Consider the following 19,576-nt stretch of genomic DNA (forward strand, 5'->3'; position numbering starts at 1 on the left):
TTGGCAGATATGAGCTTGGAGACTAAGGGGTTGTCTACACTTGAAACACTACAGCGGTGCTGCCCTCGCGCCTCAGGGTGTAGACACCCACTATGGCAGGGTTCTCAAACTGGGGGTCGGGACCCCTCAGGTGGTCGCGAAGTTATTACAGGGGGCGTTGCGAGCCTCCACCCCAAACCATGCTTTGCCTCCAGTATTTATAATGGTGTTAAATATGTGTGTTTAATTTATTGGGGGGGGGGGTCGCAATCAGAGGCTTTCTACGTGAAAGGAGTCACCAGTACAAAAGTTTGAGAACCACTGCACTATGATGACAGAAGAGGTTCTTCCACTACCATCGCTAGTGCAGTCTGTGCCGGGGGTTCGGTCACTAAGGAGCGTGCACTTTTCAGCCGTAGCCGGCTTGGCTTAACTTCTGAGTATAGACCTAGGAAAGGTCCCCAATTCCTGCCTCCCTTGGGTCCATGCTGTCCCACCTTGATTCACTTCCTGCCCCCAGCAGATATTTTCACAATGGCGTCTTGAATAGCTGGGCAATCAGCTTCTGTCTCATGCTGAAGCCCCAACCATCAATTGTTTATAAGCCCCTGCCATGGAGGACACATATCCATCTATGTACCTATTTCCCTTTCACCTCCCTGCATCTCTCCTGCTTGCCAAATGTCATCCCCATGTCCCAAAAAATTATTCACCTGCTCCAGAGGGTATATGGCACCAAGGCACAGCTGCAACCTCTACCCCACCTGCCCACTTGCAGCACATTTGAATAATGAAAAAACATTTAGTTGCGCTAAATTCAACTGTTTATTGAGGCAGTAGTTACAGGAAAAGTTTGGTTAGTATTCTCAGTTTACATGAAGTAGACATGGACATTGGTTGCCCATAAAGAGACTAAGGCTACAGCTGAAGCATACATGCCCTGTAGCACCCATTTGTACATGAAAAGATGTTCACTTTAAGGATAGAAGAGCCATACAGCTCTTAATGGCTTTTCAGAGACTTACATAGAAAGACTGGGTGCAGTTAAGGCTTTAACTAATCAGTGCAGAACCCTATCTTTCTCTGCACTTTCAGCACATCTGCAGAGAAGATAAAGAACCTAAGACTGACAAATTGCTTGATTTTGGTATAGACATTATGTGGGATAGCTGCACAGTCACTGCCTTAGTATAGCTCACAATTCACTCCTGCTGCATTTCAGGGAGTACCAGCTTGTTGAATAACTTCACAGCATCTCTCGTCTGCAGTTTGCCTTTTTAAATAAGGCCATTCTCCGCCTCCTAGTCACTTGCATCAATGTAATGTCATCAAAAGTCAGGACGGCGCAAAGAGGATGTTAAGGGGATTACTTTTCAGCTCACCCCAGGTGCCCTCCACTAACCTCTCCAACCTCATATAAGTACATTCCAAGGCACATCAAAACTGCAAAGGCAGACCAGTAACACAATTCCCAGCACCAGACAGTCTGCCAGGCACCACTGCACACCCAAACAGCATAAAGTACACACACAGAGTGCCCTAATGCAATTTATGGCCTCCCTGCATGCAAAAAATCAATAGCAACCTTTAAAACTCAGTGCAACAGTACCTAATGCAGGGGTTCTAAGGAAAAAAAAATTGGTGGCCACACTTTACAGCCACCAACTCTTGTTAGTGGCTGCTCTCACACTTTTCCCTAAAAATATGTAATCAGCTTTAGGAAAAACAAATAAATATGCATATATACATGACCAAATCATTGTAATTCATTTGTTGCTAACTAGTAAGTCTGCTGTGAAAACTGATACTTGTATGTTTGTTAATATCACTTTTCACAGCAGACTTACTCAGCCCTGACAAGCCTGGGGACAAATTAAGCTCTGGATGGTGGATCTGGGGAGTCAGCAGGGGGCTGGAGCCTGGAGCCCCGCGGCTAGAGCCCAAAGCCTTGCATCCAGAGCCTGGGGCCTGCCGCTGCACAGCTGATGCCTGGGGATGAAGTCTGAAGTCCCTCGGCCAGAGCCTCCCACCCCAGAGCTGAAGCCCAAAGCCTGAGCCCCACTGACCCTGGGAAGGTGGGGAACTCCCACTTTGTGCCCCAGGTGTCTCCAGAGGTGGGCAGGACCCAACCCTTGCTGGTGGTCCCAGCAACCAACACCAAGGCAGTGCATCCAGGAACAGGGGAGGGAAGGGCTGCTACTTTGTCCCCTTCCCCCAAACACAGCCCAGAAGGTTGTGGCCACTAGAAAAGCCTCTGGTGGCCTCATGAGGCCATGGTAGCCACATCTGAGGAACACAGAGTCCTAATACATGGCATCACACATGGGCATGGCTACAGACCAGTAACATTCGGGAGTGGCCAGCTTCCAGATGGCAAGGATGACCCACTTCTCCACAGATATGGGGCACTGCATGTTGGCATGCTACCATTACAGCTCCAGGGCTAGTTCAGCACACATCTCAAGAAAGGTTGTCTTCACCTTCCTGAAGTTCTCTCGCAACAGCTGATCACCCCAGGTCTGCAGAATGATCTTTTCCCACCAATTAACGCTAATTTTCTGAGCCTAGAAACAGTGCTGCACTGTTTGAAGCTGATACACAAATAGCTCCTGCAGTAGCAGTTGCATGGTATTATCCTCCTTTTCCTCCCTCTGCTGCTGCTACTGCCTCATCTGCTTGGTAGTGCAGTGGGTAAAGTTCAAAACCAAAGGCACTTGGCTCCAAGAACTCAAAGCCCAAACAGACTCTGCTTATTTACAGTTGCAAAAACACAGCAGCGCAGAGCATTGTTCGGTCCTGCTTGCTGACAGCAATTCAAAAAATGGCAGTAGTTCCCCTCTCCCCCCGAAAAGAGAAGAATAAGCGTGGTCACACCGGATCAGACCAATGGTGCATCTAGCCCACTCTCCTGTCTTCCAACATCGGTCGTGCCTTATGCTTCAAAGATCATGAACAGAACAGAGCAGTTATCAAATGATCCCTTCCTTATCATTCAGTCACAGCTTCTGGCAGTCAGAGGTTTAGGGACGCCTGGAGCATAGGGTTGTGTCCCTGACCAGCATGGGATGGAGAGAGCAGAGTCATGGGATTTTTAAAATATAAAAATTGACCCCAAGATCTAGAATTCCACTAGCTTCCATCTGACTTCCACTATATATGCCACAGCATGCAGTGAGAAAAATATCCAGAATACACACTGTTCAGCATCAAAGCAAAGGCCCATAGGATACGGTCCCAGAATGACATGTGCTTAGTGTGCCCCAGCTCTACTGTGTACACACGAGGGCACAGCCGAGTCATGTGCATGCAATTATTACAACTTCATACTGTGCACCAACTAGTGGGTGTCACAGTGCAAATTTAATGCCCTATGTAGACAAGGGGCAAGGTAACAACACAGTGGTGCAGGGACTAATGTAACTAAAATAAAGTGTTCTCAAGCAAGAAAATATGGAATCAGTTCTGATACCTTCCTTATATATTCAACAAAACTTGTACGTAAATATTTAAATTTTTGCTTTTATTTTTATTGCAGTAGGGTCCAGAGGCCTCCAAACAAGAGTCCCATTGTGTTAGGCATGTACATATACTAAGAATCCTTGCCCTAAAGAGTCTAAACCAGTCTAGACCAAAAAGTCTAAACTTTACAGTCTAAACCAGAGGTGAGCAAACTACAGCCCGTGGGACCTTTCTGCCAGGCCCCTGAGCTCCTGAGGCTTGCCCCCGGCCCCTCCCCTGCTGTTCCCTTTCCCTGCAGCCTCAGCTCACTGCGCTGGTGCAATGCTCTGGGCGGTGGGGCTGTGAGCTCCTGGGGCAGCGCAGTTGCAGCGCCCAGCTTGACCCAGTGCTCTGACCTGTACGGTGGCATGGCTGGCTCCAGCCGGGCAGCGCAGAAGTAGCACCGCTAGCCACCAGTGCCCCAGGGAGCGCAATAATGGGGCGGCGGGGGGGGGGGGTTGGATAGAGGACAGGGGAGTTCGGGGGGGGTGGTCAGGGGTGTGGATAGGTGTCGGTCAGAGGGCAGGGAACAAGGCGGTTGAATGGGTCGGGGGGGAGGAGTCGGGGGTGGTTGGATGGGGTGGCAGGGGGTACTCAGGGGCAGAGGTTCTGGGGACAGGGAGAAGGGGCAGTTTGATGGGGCAGGGGTCCTGCGGGGGCAGTCAGGGGTGGGGGTTCCAGGGGCAGTCAGGGGACAGGGAGCGGGGGGGCAAGAAGCGGGATGGGGGCTGGGCCATGCCTGGCTGTTTGGGGAGGCACAGCCTCCCCTAACCAGCTCTCCATACAATTTCCGAAACCCGATGCAGCCCTCAGGCCGAGAACTTTGCCCGCCCCTAGTCTACACCAGAAAAACAGAGAAAGGATGGGAGGGGAGAAGAGCATGGAGGGATGCTCAGATACTATAGTGATGGGTGGTGAGACAAACCCCAAGGAAGACAGAAGTGGAGTGACTTGCCCAAAGTCACAGCAGGTCAGTGGCAGAGGTGGGAACAGAACCCCCAATCCAGTGCCCTGTCCACTACTATCCTCTTCATAGACTATTTTCCCACATGATTAATCCCCCTGACCATCCCCAGAAATGTTTTTAATGGTTTTGTTTCTAGACTTAGAATAATTCTATGTGGGCATCAGCAACACAACAGTAGCAGAAAACCAGCAGAAGCATCTCAATCCTCCATTTCTTCCAGCTCTGATGTATCAAGCAAAAGTCCCGATCACATGAGCCTAGGTGTAGGCTGTGGCAGTGACTGTCTTTGTTGTGTGCGTTTGTAAAGCACCTAGCACAACAGGATCCTGCCCCAGGACTAAAGCTGCTACAACAGCACAAATAGGAAGACCAAAAACTTTCAGTCCTAGATAACTATTTCCCATCCACTTATTCTCAAACAAGCTCAATTAAGCTCTTCACACTGGGCCTTTAACACAGTTAGCAGAACCATTTTAAAACCTGGTTTTTAAAAGTATTTTAAAGTGGTCAAGTGTTAGAGATTTGGTGTAGACAGGCATGGAAAGTGTATTAATTTCAATGTAAATTTTTTAAAATACTATGAAATAAATAATCAACAGCTAATTTTAAAAGAATATTTCAGCAATTTAAAGATGTTTTATTTAAAACACCCTGAAGGTGACTAGCCAAGCTAAAGCCTGATCAGTGTTGAAATGACAAGCTGAACCAAATTTAAATAGACAAGTTAAAATTCTTATTAATTGGGCTTGGCTTAAGACCTTTGTTATACTCATCTCTTGGTATAATAGTTCCTTTGATAACACTTGCTGGCTTCCATTAAGAAATTGTTCACCTTGGTGTGTAGCTTCAAGAGGGCAATTCTAACCAAAATATGGACAGGTACCAGAAGAACCTAAACAAATTTACAGCAACTATGCATCTTCCATCAAAAAGACACTTTAAATTACAAATGTGCTGTTTTAAAAATCAAGATTGTACTTTGGCTCTTTTCAAGCCTTATACAAAAGAACATGTGCAGAGTCCAAGCCTAAAATAGTCAAATTTAAGTTTGTGACTTTGAACTTCATTTAATTTTTAAGTATATTCAATACCCACAGTATGGGGTACATCATCTCTCCCACAAGCTGGAACCCAAAAATTATCTACAGAGCTAGGATAAACACAAATGCAAAGTAATACAAGAGGCAGATACATAGGATGAGATTTGAAGTGAGTGTTTAGAGTCATTAGACAAAAGCTACAGAAAACCTATTCAGGAAACAGGAACTGCAGACAAAGCACTTGCAGCAAGTCACATGACTGTACGCAGAAAGCAATTTACAACACATATGCTTGTAGCTGCAAAGATACCTAAGAGCCCTAGCCACAAGCCATCCAAACTCACCAAATCTGAACATCTAACATTTACAATCTGTACATATAACTAAACCAGAGGACAAGACAAAAGTCATAATGAAACTCTAAGCAGAAGGTTTCAGAGTAGCAGCCGTGTAAGGTGCCACAAGTACTCCTTTTCTTTCTAAGCAAAAGGCGTTTCTAGCACTGGAAAGAACTATGAAGCCAAGATTTTGTTGCTCACCATAGGTACAACTAAAAGGAAAATATACTGCAATTAGGGCTGTTGATTAATTGCAGTTAACTCATGCGATCAATCAGGTTTAATTTTTTTGAGTTAAAAAATTACGTACTGTTAAACAATAGAATACCAATTGAAATTTATTCAATATTTTGGATGTTTTTCTACATTTTCAAATATATTGATTTCTATTACAACACTGAATACAAAATGTACAGTGCTCACTTTATATTTTTATTACAAGTATTTTGACTGTAAAGAACAAAAGATAGTATTTTTCAATTCACCTAATACAAGTACCGTAGTGCAATCTCTATCATGAAAACTGAACTTACAAATGTAGGATTATGTACAAAAAGTAATTGTATTCAAAAATAAAACAATGTAAAAAACTTTAGAGCTTACATGTCCACTCAGATCTACTTTAGCCACTGGGAAGAAAAAGAAATCATGCTACAAACAGTCGGAGAAAACTGGAAGCAGAATTCAGTAACAGCCTGTAGATTATATTAGAAAATGGCAAATTTGTGGTGATACCAGACAACCTGTCCAAGGCCATGTCTACACTACCCGTCGGATAGCGATCCGTCTATTGGAGATCGCTCTGCCGTCGACTCTAGAACTCCACCACGGCGAGAGGCGAAAGCGGAGTCAATGAGGGAGCGGCGGCCGTCAATCCCACACCGCGAGGACACGAAGTAAGTGATTCTAAGTCTATCTAAGATATGTCGACTTCAGTTACGCTATTCTTGTTGCTGAAGTTGCGTATCTTAGATCGATCTCCCCCCTCACTCCCCATGTAGATCAGGCCTAAGTCTCAGAGAATCTAAGAATGGTCTTTGAGCTGGATACACTTTTCTCAGAAGACCCTGATCAGGTCTTGAAGCCATGTGCCATGGTTATTGGTTAAATCTGAAAATATCCAAAAATGATCCACCATGGCCTCCACAACCAGTGAGGCTTGAAAACGATTACACCCCAATGCCAGAATATCACAGACTTCAAAATGGATTTAACAGGGAACACAAAAGAGCACACCATGTTCATAAATTCAAAGACTCATACCATCCTTTCCCCTAAGATTACATATATATGCCATTGGTGGAGGTGTGCAGAAACCTGCCAAGCAAACCCTGTTACCAGGGTAAGTGAAATACCTCACAGGCAACGAGATACTTAACCAACTAGGTTATGGGATATCCTATAGTTGGCTGGAGGAAAATGGACATTGCCATTCGTCTACAGAAACTGGCTAATGTGGCAATACCATCCAATGTTCTGTCCTGCATCTCCACCTTTGGAATATAACATCAATGGACTTGGAGACACTCAGTTGTGCAGGGACATCACACAGAATAAATGGTATTGCAGTGCAGCCTCAGGTACCAACTACTGGACAATCCAATAAGCTTACACATGCAGAGAAAGTATAAAATAAAACAAAACTAAAACAAAAATCACAGCATCACTCCCTCCACCACTAATGCTTCCTCCTGATAACATCTGTAACCAAGCTGGCCATCCTGGGATGGAACCAGTGGGCACAAACTATGAGGATCCCATTCACAATGCTCCAATTAAGAACCAAGTATGGTCTCTGGTCAGGCAAACAAATGTAAGTGACCAGATGGTCAGCTCCTGGACTGGCTTAACATCCATGCATGCACAGTGAGACTCAGATCAGTGTTGGATATTTGGGAACCAGTAATGTGCCAGCAATGGAGATGTCTATGGTGTATGAAATCCTGAAGACTGAAAACACTGGAAAAATTTGACTTGAAAGATATAAATGTGTGCCTCAGCAGGCACTGTATGCCAAAGCTGCAGAAGTACTGTGGAAGGATGACAAACTCAAGTCCATAATCAGAATGGGAACATTTCACACATATGCAGTATGTCTCTGATCATTGGGAAAAGATTCCAGGATGTTGGTCCCAAGGTTGAGTGCAGTATTACTGCTGAAGGTTCCATCAGCAGTGTACTGGAGGGACAAAAGTACAACTGAGCTGTCAGACTACATAAATCAGTGTACGAGGCCCTGCTTTTATATCTGTATGAACACCACCCGGTTCACTTAAAGCCTCAATGACAATAATCCAGATGGAAAAGTTGTGCAGCAACACTACACGGCAACAGCTGAATGATGTCTAAACACAGGACAGATGTTTGATCATCTTTCAGCTTTCAACACACACCTGAACTTATTGAAGCATGAAAATGGCAAGATTTGGATGAACTACACTGATATGGTTGAGGTGGCTCTTGGGCCTATTTGTGCATCCAGAGAAGGTGACTGGCTTCTTCACCTAGCAATGGTAAGAGCAATGACACCCTACTGCTTTGCTTAAGACAAGCAGAATTATGCAAGATATCTGTTAGTATACTACACAGAAATGACATGGCTGAAATAGAACATCCTGACGTGTATGATAATTTTTAAAAAATGGAGGCTTCTCGATACAGATGAGGTTATCAAACCACTGTGGATCAAGCCATTGAAGAGACTGTCAATAAGTGCACACAGACAGTGGGCGAAAGGATTCAGTCTTACAGCTGGGGCAGGGTGCAGAAGTACTTGTCTGAGGAAACTAAGACAAATGATCCAGGTCTAGACACCTGGCATATCTCATGCAAAATCATCAGGCATACAGAGAAATGAAAAAGATGTGCAGTCACGGACGGATACACTGGAGAAGACGGGGTCAATCCCTGTTCAGAGGCAAATGAATCAGGCTGTCTCCACTGATAACTGTAGCTCCTGCAGCCATTTGAGAGGATCTGTTACATGCAAATGAGAAAGGAGAAGGTGCATACACAGCATTGACATGTAACTGGCTAGAAACAGTGCAGCCAACCCAGAACATCTATGACAGTCTGCCAAAGCAAAAACTGAAGACATGCAATGATACAGAAATACAGTAAAACAAAAACCTCAGAGAAGGTTATATTAAAGGCGGATCACAAGGGTTTTTTGGCCATATGCTTTTGGTAGCAGCAAGGAGAAATCTGGACATGAAGGAAGTGTTGCAACACCCCTTAGGGCCACTGCCCTGGGCTCTCCAACTTTGACAGCACCATGAGGAAGACAAAGCAGCCTTGGCAAGGAATCTTGAGGGGGAAAAAAAGAGTAACAGCTGACAATAACTAGTCATTCTGCCTGCATCATAAATGGAATGGCTCTTGTACAGAAAAATAAATGTTGAGAACAAAACATACAGTGATCTGTCAGAGCAAGTCTGTCAGTCTTGAAGACTGGAAGGGACAACAACAGCACAGATATTATCTTTGATGTGTACAATAACAATTCCATTAAAAATTCAGGGAGGAAAAACAGAAGGTCTGGCCCTGGAGGACTACTGAACAACATTATATCTGGTTACAAGATCCAACAACGGAGGCCCAGCGTCCTTGGAAGTTATACCAGCAAGACTGCTCTCATCAAGTTCTTATGTGATGAATTGAAAAAGCCCCATTTCCTGGAGAAACTAGATGAGAAAACAGTGTGACATGCAAGAAAGATTGTAACAAGTTTAACCAGAGAAGGGGCAGCAAACCTTCTGAATTTATAGTCTTCACTAGAAGAGAGAGACACACTGATTATGTTACATGCAAAGTGTTCATCAAAGAATCATGAATGAGTTGTTATTGTATCTGAGGACACTGATGTGGTAATTCTTACTCTTCCTCTCTTCAGGGACATCAGCAAAATCTACATAAGATGTGGTATCAAAAAAAGTGCATGAAGTATATAGAAGCAAGCAACCTAGACACACTAGAATGTCTGAACACCCATGTTAGGAATGCATGCATTCACTGGATGTGATTCCGTTAGCACATTTTGCAGAATGTGCGGGAGGTGACTGGCCTAAAGCTGATCACCAGAGAAGAGACTCTTTCAGAGAGCACTGGCAGAGCTAGGGCAACGCTGGGTCTTGTCTGCAGATCTCTCTCTTCTTCAAAAATTCACCTATAGAACATATGCAGCTTGGTCAAATATCACAGAGGGGAATGAGTTAAGATACCAGCTGTTCCATACTAAGAAGGGAGATGCTGAATCTGGCTAGCTACCTCCATGGAAAGACTTCCACTAACTTCACGTTTTATATGCCAATTACCAGGCTGCTGTCTGGTGCAGGAGCTAGAGAAGTATCCTGTCATACTCAGCCCTGAAACAGGGCATGGCTGGGTCATGGAGGAGGGTGAACTGATAACAGAATGGATGAAAGACCCACCTGTCCCAAGGTAGTTTTGTAGCTGATAGCTTGTAAATGCAATATAGAATACAAACTCCCTGTTTTCCAGTGCCTTGCAAATAGACTCAAATGCTCTCCAGCATGTAGGCTACAAATAAATGAACATGAATGAGAAGGATATGAAAGTTAGTATGGAGGACAATTCAGATGACGACATTCCAGTCAGATGTGGAACACTGGATTGTTAATAAGTTACCCATTTTGTAGGCTTGATATGTCACTCAATGTTATGGTAGAATATACAACGTTAGTAGCAATGAAAAAGCTTAAAAAAACATTGTGTGGCATTTAGAAGTGGTTTAATTAATTTCAAATCTAAATCTACAAAATATATAATGTCTAACATGATACCAAAATACTTTTCTTATTAATGAACAATGTCAAATAAAATATAATCAAAGTAAGTTTCCTTTCATTTAAATTATATAACAAAAATTTGCATATAAGGAATTTTTCCAACAAAAAAAATAGGCTCAGTTCTATCACTAATCTACTCTGCAGGAAGGTCCACCGTAATTTGATCATCTATTGACATGGAACTATCCAAAACTCAGGATGAGATTTTGCCCACCTAGTGATACCAATGGACTTCTTTTTTTAGGGTTTAGCTCGTGGACTATTGAAAGCATATGGGACTTCTGAAGATTGGGGTCTGCAGAGACGACGGGTATTGTTCAGATATTACACCTGTGTGCCTCAGTTTGTGGAATGCTTTTATTCCTGACATTAGACGTAACCCTTCTGAAACAGTATTTATAAACCTTGATTTCAAAGACATCCAGCACAGAACATTAATTTGATTATGAGTTTACATTTCTGTTTTTAATATGCTTTAAGTCTTAGGCCTAAGGGATAAATGATGGATGTCTAATTACTTTTGTTGTTCCACACTGAACTGAAATGTAACATCATTTCAGTTACATAACCTTGCAGGATTGGAACAGGATAGCACAGAGATCACCTCAATTTTTTTTTTTCTAGTGTTCCATGCAGATGCTTTAACTTCAGAACAAATTTCAAATGCAAGTGGTAAATTACGGAGAACAATTTGGCTTACTTTTGTCTAGCTTACAATTAAATGTTTTTAGAGCTACTCTAAAAGGACACAAATGCAATTGTACTTATTGGGAAAATACAGGTAAGTTTCAAATAACTTGTCAACCACCTAGATATTAATGTTAACAAAGGCCAAATACAATTTAAAAAATTAGTGACTTCTTGAAAGTATATAATAATTCTACTTTAATTTTAAAATGTTACTAAAAACAATAGAATATGAAAAGCTTACACAGACCCTACTTTCTAATCATATATACTTCATAGTAAACATTACCATTTGTGGGATGAAGTTATTCTCAGTTACTGCACAGTTACATCTTTTAATGCAATAGTTTCTGTAACCTTAAAGAAACTGATTCCACACTTACAGAGTTTGAATTTTTTTTTTTTTTAAAACACCAAGATGCCCAATGATTAAACCCACTCTCCTAGCTGAAATACACCAGTGTCCCAAGCCACGTCCCTCCCAATTTACATCTACCCAGTCAAGTACGTCCTGCTGATTGGGCGTAAAGCCCTCACTCTCCTGTCATTAGACACTCAAGGTTTGTAAGCCCCAAACAACCTACTTTATATCTTTGTGTCTGTTTGGCAAGTCCACATTGCGTTTTTCACTCAAGAACAAATGGATAATACACTGACTTTGAAGCACCTATAAATAAAATATAGCCAGCAGGCCAGCACTTATGTGCAACCCCACTGTAACAAATCAGCATGCATTCATGAGGGAGGAAAAAGTTAGGAAATATTTTAGGTAAGCTTCCAGAGGGCCATTCTAAACAATAAGACAACATTATGCAGCATATACAATATCTTTTCCAAATGTATCAGCTAACACTTGGTCACAAACGAATCTAAATATATGCGAGTTGCTCAAGTTTCAGAATCTCATATTAGTCCAACATATTCCATGGATAGATTTTCTTCTTTACTAGTAATCATTTACATTGTGGTAGTGACTAGATGCTTCAAATAAAGTCAGTGCTCCCCTGTACTAGACAATCCGTATTTCAAGATTATTGGAGTCTGTCATAGTTGAGTTATAAAACAAAATGAGATGTTGCAATGGATTCATAATCAATATGTTTAAAACAAATACTTGGAATCCTTCATATTTGCAAGATCCAGAGGAATTGCTCTCAAATCAAAAGCTTTCCAAATGCATTGCCTGGAAATCTCAGAATGAATTCCTCTCCACCTTATATTCTATTTAAAAGGCTTAATACATTTCACAATTGTTACTATACTTCTTAAAGCAGTTAAGTATTCCTAATTTTATTTGTGACTAGAACTGTTGGGGGTTGCGGGGGGAGCTTTACCTTTCTACTACCACTTGTCTAAAAACCTCCTATTCTATTATTAAAAAAATTAAAACACATTCTGTTTCAGCAGTCTCTCTTTTAAAAGGCTCTAATTGTCTTCTACTACATTGAGTCAAACATGGCAGAAAAAGTGGAAAATATGTTGTAGCTGTGACATATGGATTTGTGTACTATTACACATTAAATACAGACCTATTGTTATAAGGAATACGTTCATCCAATCAAAGACTAACTTCTGACATTCAGACTAAATTAAGTCTATGAAACAACTGGTAATTTTTTTAAAATGACCTCTCATCAAGGAAATAATTCAAATGTTCAGAGAGCACTTATGCTCTGTGTACAATAATGTATTAACTTCCTGCCAATGGAAGTTCTGATCATTTGCCAGAAAGGAATGTGAGTCCATACTAGGAAGTACTAAGATTTGATACTAAAAACAAAGCCAGTAATTGCAAGGCTTCACTTCTTAGTTTTCAGGTCAACCTCCTAAAAATTGGATTTGCAATTGATTAAAGTTTCCCTAACTAACCACCAATATTTTTTTAGCACTCCTCTCAATGCATCTGCACTGAAAAACCCCGCTTTATACTAGCCCAGAGGTGGGCAAACTATAGCCCGCGGGACCATCCTGCCTGGCCATTGAGCTCCCAGCCAGGGAGGCTAGCCCCCGGCTCCTCCCCTGCTGTCGCCCCTCCCCCACAGCCTCAGCACACCATGCCGCCAGCACAGGAGAGGGCTGCATTGCGTGGGCAGGGGAGAGCAGGAAGGGAGGCTCACCTGCAGCCTCAGGGGAGAAGGTGGGCAGTGCGGGTGGCAGAAGTGCGGCGAACGACCCAGGAGGAGCACCGGGCAGCCGCGCAGCTGGCCAGAGAGAAGAGGCGCTTTGAAGGGAAAACGGCCGCTTCTCTCCAGCTGCGCAGCTGCCCCTCCTTAGTCCTCCGCTCATGTTCGGAGGGCCACATTCCGAAAGGGGCTTTAGAGGGTGGGTTGGATAGGGGGTGGGGTCCCGGGGGAGCCTGTCGGGGGTGGGAGCGTGGATAGGGGTCGGAGCAGTCAGGGAGCAGGGGGGATTGGATAGCGGGTGGGATCCCAGGGGGACAGTTAGTGGCAGGGGGTCCCAAGAGGGGCGGTCAGTGGTTCTGAGGGGGTCAGTCAGGGGGCGGGAAGCGGGAGAGGGCAGATAGGGTTAAGGTTTGGGGAGGCGCAGCCTTCCCTACTCGGCCCTCCATACAGTTTTTGAACCCCGATGAGGCCCTCAGGCCAAAAAGTTTGCAGACCCCTACACTAGCCTCATATTTAGTTTCCAAGAAACTGCAGATTTTTCACTTTGATCACACAGCTACATCATACATGTAGTCAGAGGGAAAATGAAAGTTTGACACCCAAACAGCATGGATAGTAATTTAGCATTATGGGATAAACTCATTAGCAGAAACATTCATCTAAAGTGACCAACACAAAGTTAACTCGTATGCCTAACAACCACCATTAATTTTAACATCCCAGTGTAATGAGCAGGATTAGTCACACATCTGTGGTTGTTTCAAGATCTCTGAAGTCACTGGAAAAAACACTACATCTGCTTATACAGTATTTGTTTTTGTTTGCCATCATGCAAACTATAAATGTTTCTTTACATGAAGGCTTGGATTCTGTAAGAAAATTTTGGTGCCACAAACACACGATACACAGGGTCCTGATTACTGATGTGCAAGAAGGAAAAATCCAACCAGACCAGGGATCAGCAAACTTTGGCATGCAGCCCGCCACGGTAAGCCCCCTGGCAGGCCGAGCCAGTTTGTTTATCTGCCACGTCCGTAGGTTCGGCTGATTACCTGCGAACCACGGCCATTGGGAGCTGCAAACAAACCGGCCCGGCTCGCCAGGGGGCTTACCCTGGCAGGCTGCGTGCCAAACATTGCTGATCCCTGAACTAGACTTTCAGATCCCCAGCTGAAACTGTTCCATTGACAACTACAAAACATTTTTACTTGTAGATTGAACACGATGCTGAGCTCTAAACCTCAATGACTTCCACTACATCATTTTTGCAGTCACTTTTCAGTAGATCTACATTAATGTTTCTCCATAGGCTAGCACAACACCCCCTCTCTGCTGAAGGCTCTTTATCTTCCCCATTTTCTATCCCTATTCATCTGCTTATGTAACAGAAGACAAAAAATGAATGTCCAACTGAACTGTATGCCCTAAAAACACACTTTAGAATTGTATAACATTTTAAAAAACAAAAATGGTAAGTAAATATATGTTCTAACTAGCTTACACAAATGAGGCAAACACATTAAAAGCTAAAACTTCAGTTACTCCAAATTCTTTTAGTGAAGGTGAATCACCAATTAAATGCATAAAGAAAACAACTCACCTACTACCATGAGTGTGAATTCAAACCCTCTCTTCACTGACTTTCTGTAAACTTGATTTGGGAGATTTGCAAACCCCACATATCCTTCAAGGTTCTTCTGTTGCTAATACAAAAACAAAAGACATTTAAATAGTCAAAAGAAATGCTTGTAATTTTCTAATACACTTCAGACTAATCTTTGTTAGCTTTTAACATCTGTACAACTGTTATGCCACTCCTGATTAAGTCAAGACATTTATTCATTAAATTGTAGACAATTTAGTAAACTGCAGCAACAGGCAGAAAACTGGAGTGGGGGATAGCCAGCCATTGTCTACAATGGGATTTTGCATAAGTATAGTTGTACCATTGGGGTGGTACTGGTGCAAACTCCAAGTATGCATGGCATTGCAACAATGTAAAAAGTGACTTAGGCCACGTCAGCACTATAGACTTCTGCCAGCACGCTATGTTGACAGAGTGTGAAGAGGTGTGATCCCTGACTGAAATAACTGTGTCAACAGAAGTCCCTACTGTGGATGCAGTTATACCAGAAAAGATGCACTTTTAATGGTACAAAATATTTGCTTGCGGGGGGTGGTTTGATACTGGCAAAACTGCACTTTGCATCAGTATATCTGCATCCATAATACCAGCACTTTGCTGATATACTTTACCTGTATTCCTATAAACAAGGAAAGCACTCCTAGTATAGACATGCCCTTCTGCTTGCACAACTTAACCCAATCTGAAACGGAGGCAAGTCACACTAGTGCACCACTTCTACTGGGAATTGTCACTAGTGCAGCTAGTTCAGTGTAATTATACTGGTGCAAAAAAAACCTACCGTAGAAGTGACATGAGTCTCCTTTTCCTCACTAATAGTTCAGAAGGATGCCTTTTGTGGGGAGAGTTTGGAAGGATGTGGGTGTTGTCAGTGCCTATTTTGTCACTCATTAATAAAGGCTTTTGCAGGTGCTTAATCCTACCCCTTCTTCAAGCTAGAACAGTGGTTTTCAATCCACAGGCCACTTGCAGCCCAATCAGCACACAGCTGTGGCCCATGAGACATCCTCAGGGCCATACAGGTTAATTATATATTGTATGGATGCGGCCCACGTAACAGAGAGAGCTGCATAGGAGGCCCACAATCGTAAAAATTATCTAGACCCAGTAATACCCACATTGCTGGTAAGCAGTAGCATCATGTGCTACCTCCTGCTATTGCTTCAAGAGAACCTTAGGATTGTCCATTTCAGATGTGTGCGGGGTAGGGCTTGTTTTTAATGGATAGAAAGTTTAGTTTATTCCTTTATGGCAATGGTTTTAAACTGTTTCTCTCATTGGGAGGGTTGAGGGGGGGCGCACGCAGGCTGAGAGCCTGTTTCATCACTCTGTGCTGGGGTATTACACTTTGATGGTAAGCTGCTGCGTCCACCCCTATGCTATACTGTAGAGGAGAAGTTGCTTGATCCCCGCTCCCACTGGGACCAGGGTAAATATAGCTTCTACATGCCACACAATGGAAAAAGTCTTTGACAGCCCTGTTGCTATGAAGAAACCCTAGGTGGAACAGTAATTTCCCATAGAGAGTGGAGGAATCCTGTGCTGCCCCAAAATAATTAAGAAAAATTAAAAACCAACCTATACTGGACTATTACCGACTACCACTTTTCTGAATCACCAGTGGGTCAGAGAGTAATATTGTCTTCAATACCTGAGAACAACAACTAGTAAAGTGAATATGTGCAGTGTTTCAGAGTATTCAAGCACAGAACTTCCAGATTTAAATAGGAAGAAGCTCGTGATGGATTTTTCAGTGACAGGTCCTCAAATACTGGATCCCACTTCCCCATTTGATCCAAGGGAACCCAGATCTGTTGATTTCAGGTCATGCTGCAAGGGTTATTTTTTCAGTTTCCCTTTCCCCTTTTGAGCTATAAATCCACAATTAAATTGCGTGAAACAATAGGATTTAGCCCAAATCTACATTATCTTGCAATATTTTTACCAACAGTTGCAAATTAATGTAGTTCAGAGCAGTTATAGGTTATTAGCGTTGCCAGGCTTTTGCAGTAAGACCCTAGGCTAAAAATCTTTAGTTGCTGGAAGAATGCCTCAGTGCACGTGCTGCAGACATTTTGTAAAACAACATTATGGGTGTGTTTTGGTTTTTGTAAACTGAAGTGGTTAAAGCAGTAGGTATTATCAGATTTTATTTTAGGAAAATGCTTTTTATAAATATATTTTAAAGAGAACATAAGTTAAAAGCTTTGCTATAGTGCATTTCACACTTGTATCTTTTCATTAGTACTGTCTACACTCAGTAGAAGTGTTGCTGTGATAATCATTCCTGTAACAACAAAAAAAACTTACCTCATACACATCCTGAACCTCTGGAGGAATAAATTACTTTAAAAAGCCAGTTACTCTACAAGCTTTGCTTAGATGCTGTGTTGTCTTTTTAATTAGGGTGGATTAAGAGTTTTTTAAAAATAAACCTGTTCATAACCTATTACAATCATTTAAAGATATGCTGCATCAATGAAACCTTTCTTTTTAATGAATTAAACAGCTTTTAATGAATGAATTAAATTATGAATTAAATGCTGCTTTTTTCATTACACAAAGAATGGAGGGAAGGGAATGCCTAACTTTTGAGGTTAACTCAAGCTTTATAGGTATAGCACACCATCATTGGCTGCATTAAATATTATTTTCAGTCTTTAAAATGGAGTGAATGTCGATATTTATATTTTTCCAAATGTAAATACTTTGTTAGTTGTGTAGTAAAGCTTTTGCATTCATTATTTTTGGTTTCAAATTAGTTGGAGATGCAAAGAATTTCCTTCACCTCAACTATTTCAAAGTTGAGAAGTTTTCCTCTTCCAAACTATGAATTAAAAACTAGGTGAGAGGATGAGATCTACCAGTTCTAAAAACCTAACTGGCACAGGACCAGATTTGCGAAGGTATATAGGTATCTAATGGCATTTCCAAAACTACCCAAGCAGATTAGGCGCCTAAATAGATCACTAATATCTGTAAATGTAGTGCGTTTTAAATGCAAAACATGTCTTGGTACTTTTTTCCTAAATTTCTTAGGTGTCCTGTACATTAAGGTAGCTTTATTTAACAAAAACTTTAAAATGCTGGTTTTGTGCATTTTTATTGAATTCCAATTTCAATCCAAATGCAGTATGACAAATGCTGAGTAAAAATTACTAAAGAAATGCATCATTCACCATTTTCTAACATAATAAAACAAAAATAACTATCTGAATAAATGCATGTTAAGCTATATAACTGATTGAGGCGCAATGACTGAGTGGTTAAGGTGCTCAACTACAATCCTCAACGTCATGGATTCGCATATTGCTCGTTCTCACACTGGAAGGTCACTTCCAGTTCACCCACTTGTAAAATGGGCACCTGACCATGGGGTTAGGGCAGTCAAAGGCGGTGAGGCTGGCCACATCACTGTCTTGTGTACCGCTGGCTATGAAACTGACGTGCCTTAAACTGCATCAGCCTGATGAGCCATTGGCTTGGAGGAACTTTGATTTCAGTATATAATTGCTTAAATAAGTGTACAGATGCAGCATATACTCCTGGTTAGCAAATTTAGTACAATGTTCATTATAAATCAACATCTTAATGATTAAACACAATGAGAATGAACTGCTCTTCAGGAAAATAACCAAATGTTAAGTGATAAAAATCAAATTTAAATCAAGGTTTCCTGCTTGCTGATTTAAATCATGATTAATCCCATTCTGCTTTTTATGACTTTCTATTTTCCAGCAATTTACTAAATTCTTAGCTTTTAAATTCCTCAAATGTTTTTAAAAGCTGTTTTTGCTATTATTTCATTGATTTACTTCCACACTGTGAATCATTATACCAGCCCAGAACATCGAGTTTTAAATACCTACAGTAGCTTAACTTTATCCTTAGCTTGATTTTCATCCAACTGTATTCTGTAAAGTTTTAGTTCAACACTTACTCTAACAAATCAACACTGTTTTTTAGTCTAATAGTAATTGTAAAAGTAATGATACTCACAGCTACTTTGTAAACAACATATTTCCATCATTCCAGTGTTCCAGATATTGAGAGAGTACATCCAAGGGTAACAGTAAAAAGTGATGAATTCCAAGCATTGCAATGACAGGTCCAGCAGCATGCAGCAGAACACAAAGGAAGAGGAGGAAAAATATAAAGTTACTTACATTTGATCAACAATCATTTTAATAGTCTACAGAATTGCTTATAATTTGATTTAAAAAAAAAAACAGATGTTTGTTCCTTCATAGTACAGACTATACTAAATCTGTACAATCATAATTTGGCTTCCTGGAGCCTATGATTACAATGCAGTCTTAGTCCACGATCACATAATACTTTTTCCAACACTACCAATACCTCTTTGAGTGAACAGGATAGATGGGCTCTTCAAATTTGTTTCTCATTCAATGTGCGACCCAGGCCTTTTTAGCAAACACCATCCAAACCATGGACACAACATTATTAATTTCCCCATGATCTTTTCTGTGG

At 41.9% G+C, this 19,576-nt stretch overlaps 1 protein-coding gene across 2 annotated transcripts in view; it reads right to left on the reverse strand.

The window, feature by feature from the left end:
• SEPTIN7 (septin 7) overlaps positions 1 to 19,103 on the reverse strand; it is a 109,974-nt gene extending 90,871 nt beyond the window's left edge. For both annotated transcript variants that reach the window (XM_077811036.1, XM_077811035.1), the window contains exons 1-2: positions 19,085 to 19,103; positions 15,041 to 15,143 (exon numbers count right to left, since the gene is read on the reverse strand). In XM_077811036.1, the coding sequence (XP_077667162.1) occupies positions 15,041 to 15,050 (10 nt within the window). In that variant the 5' untranslated portion in view covers positions 15,051 to 15,143; positions 19,085 to 19,103. The remainder of the gene's footprint in view (positions 1 to 15,040; positions 15,144 to 19,084) is intronic.
• Positions 19,104 to 19,576: the final 473 nt, after the last annotated feature.

This window comes from Eretmochelys imbricata, chromosome 2 (genome assembly GCF_965152235.1).
Source record: "Eretmochelys imbricata isolate rEreImb1 chromosome 2, rEreImb1.hap1, whole genome shotgun sequence".
Lineage (NCBI taxonomy): Eukaryota > Metazoa > Chordata > Testudines > Cheloniidae > Eretmochelys > Eretmochelys imbricata.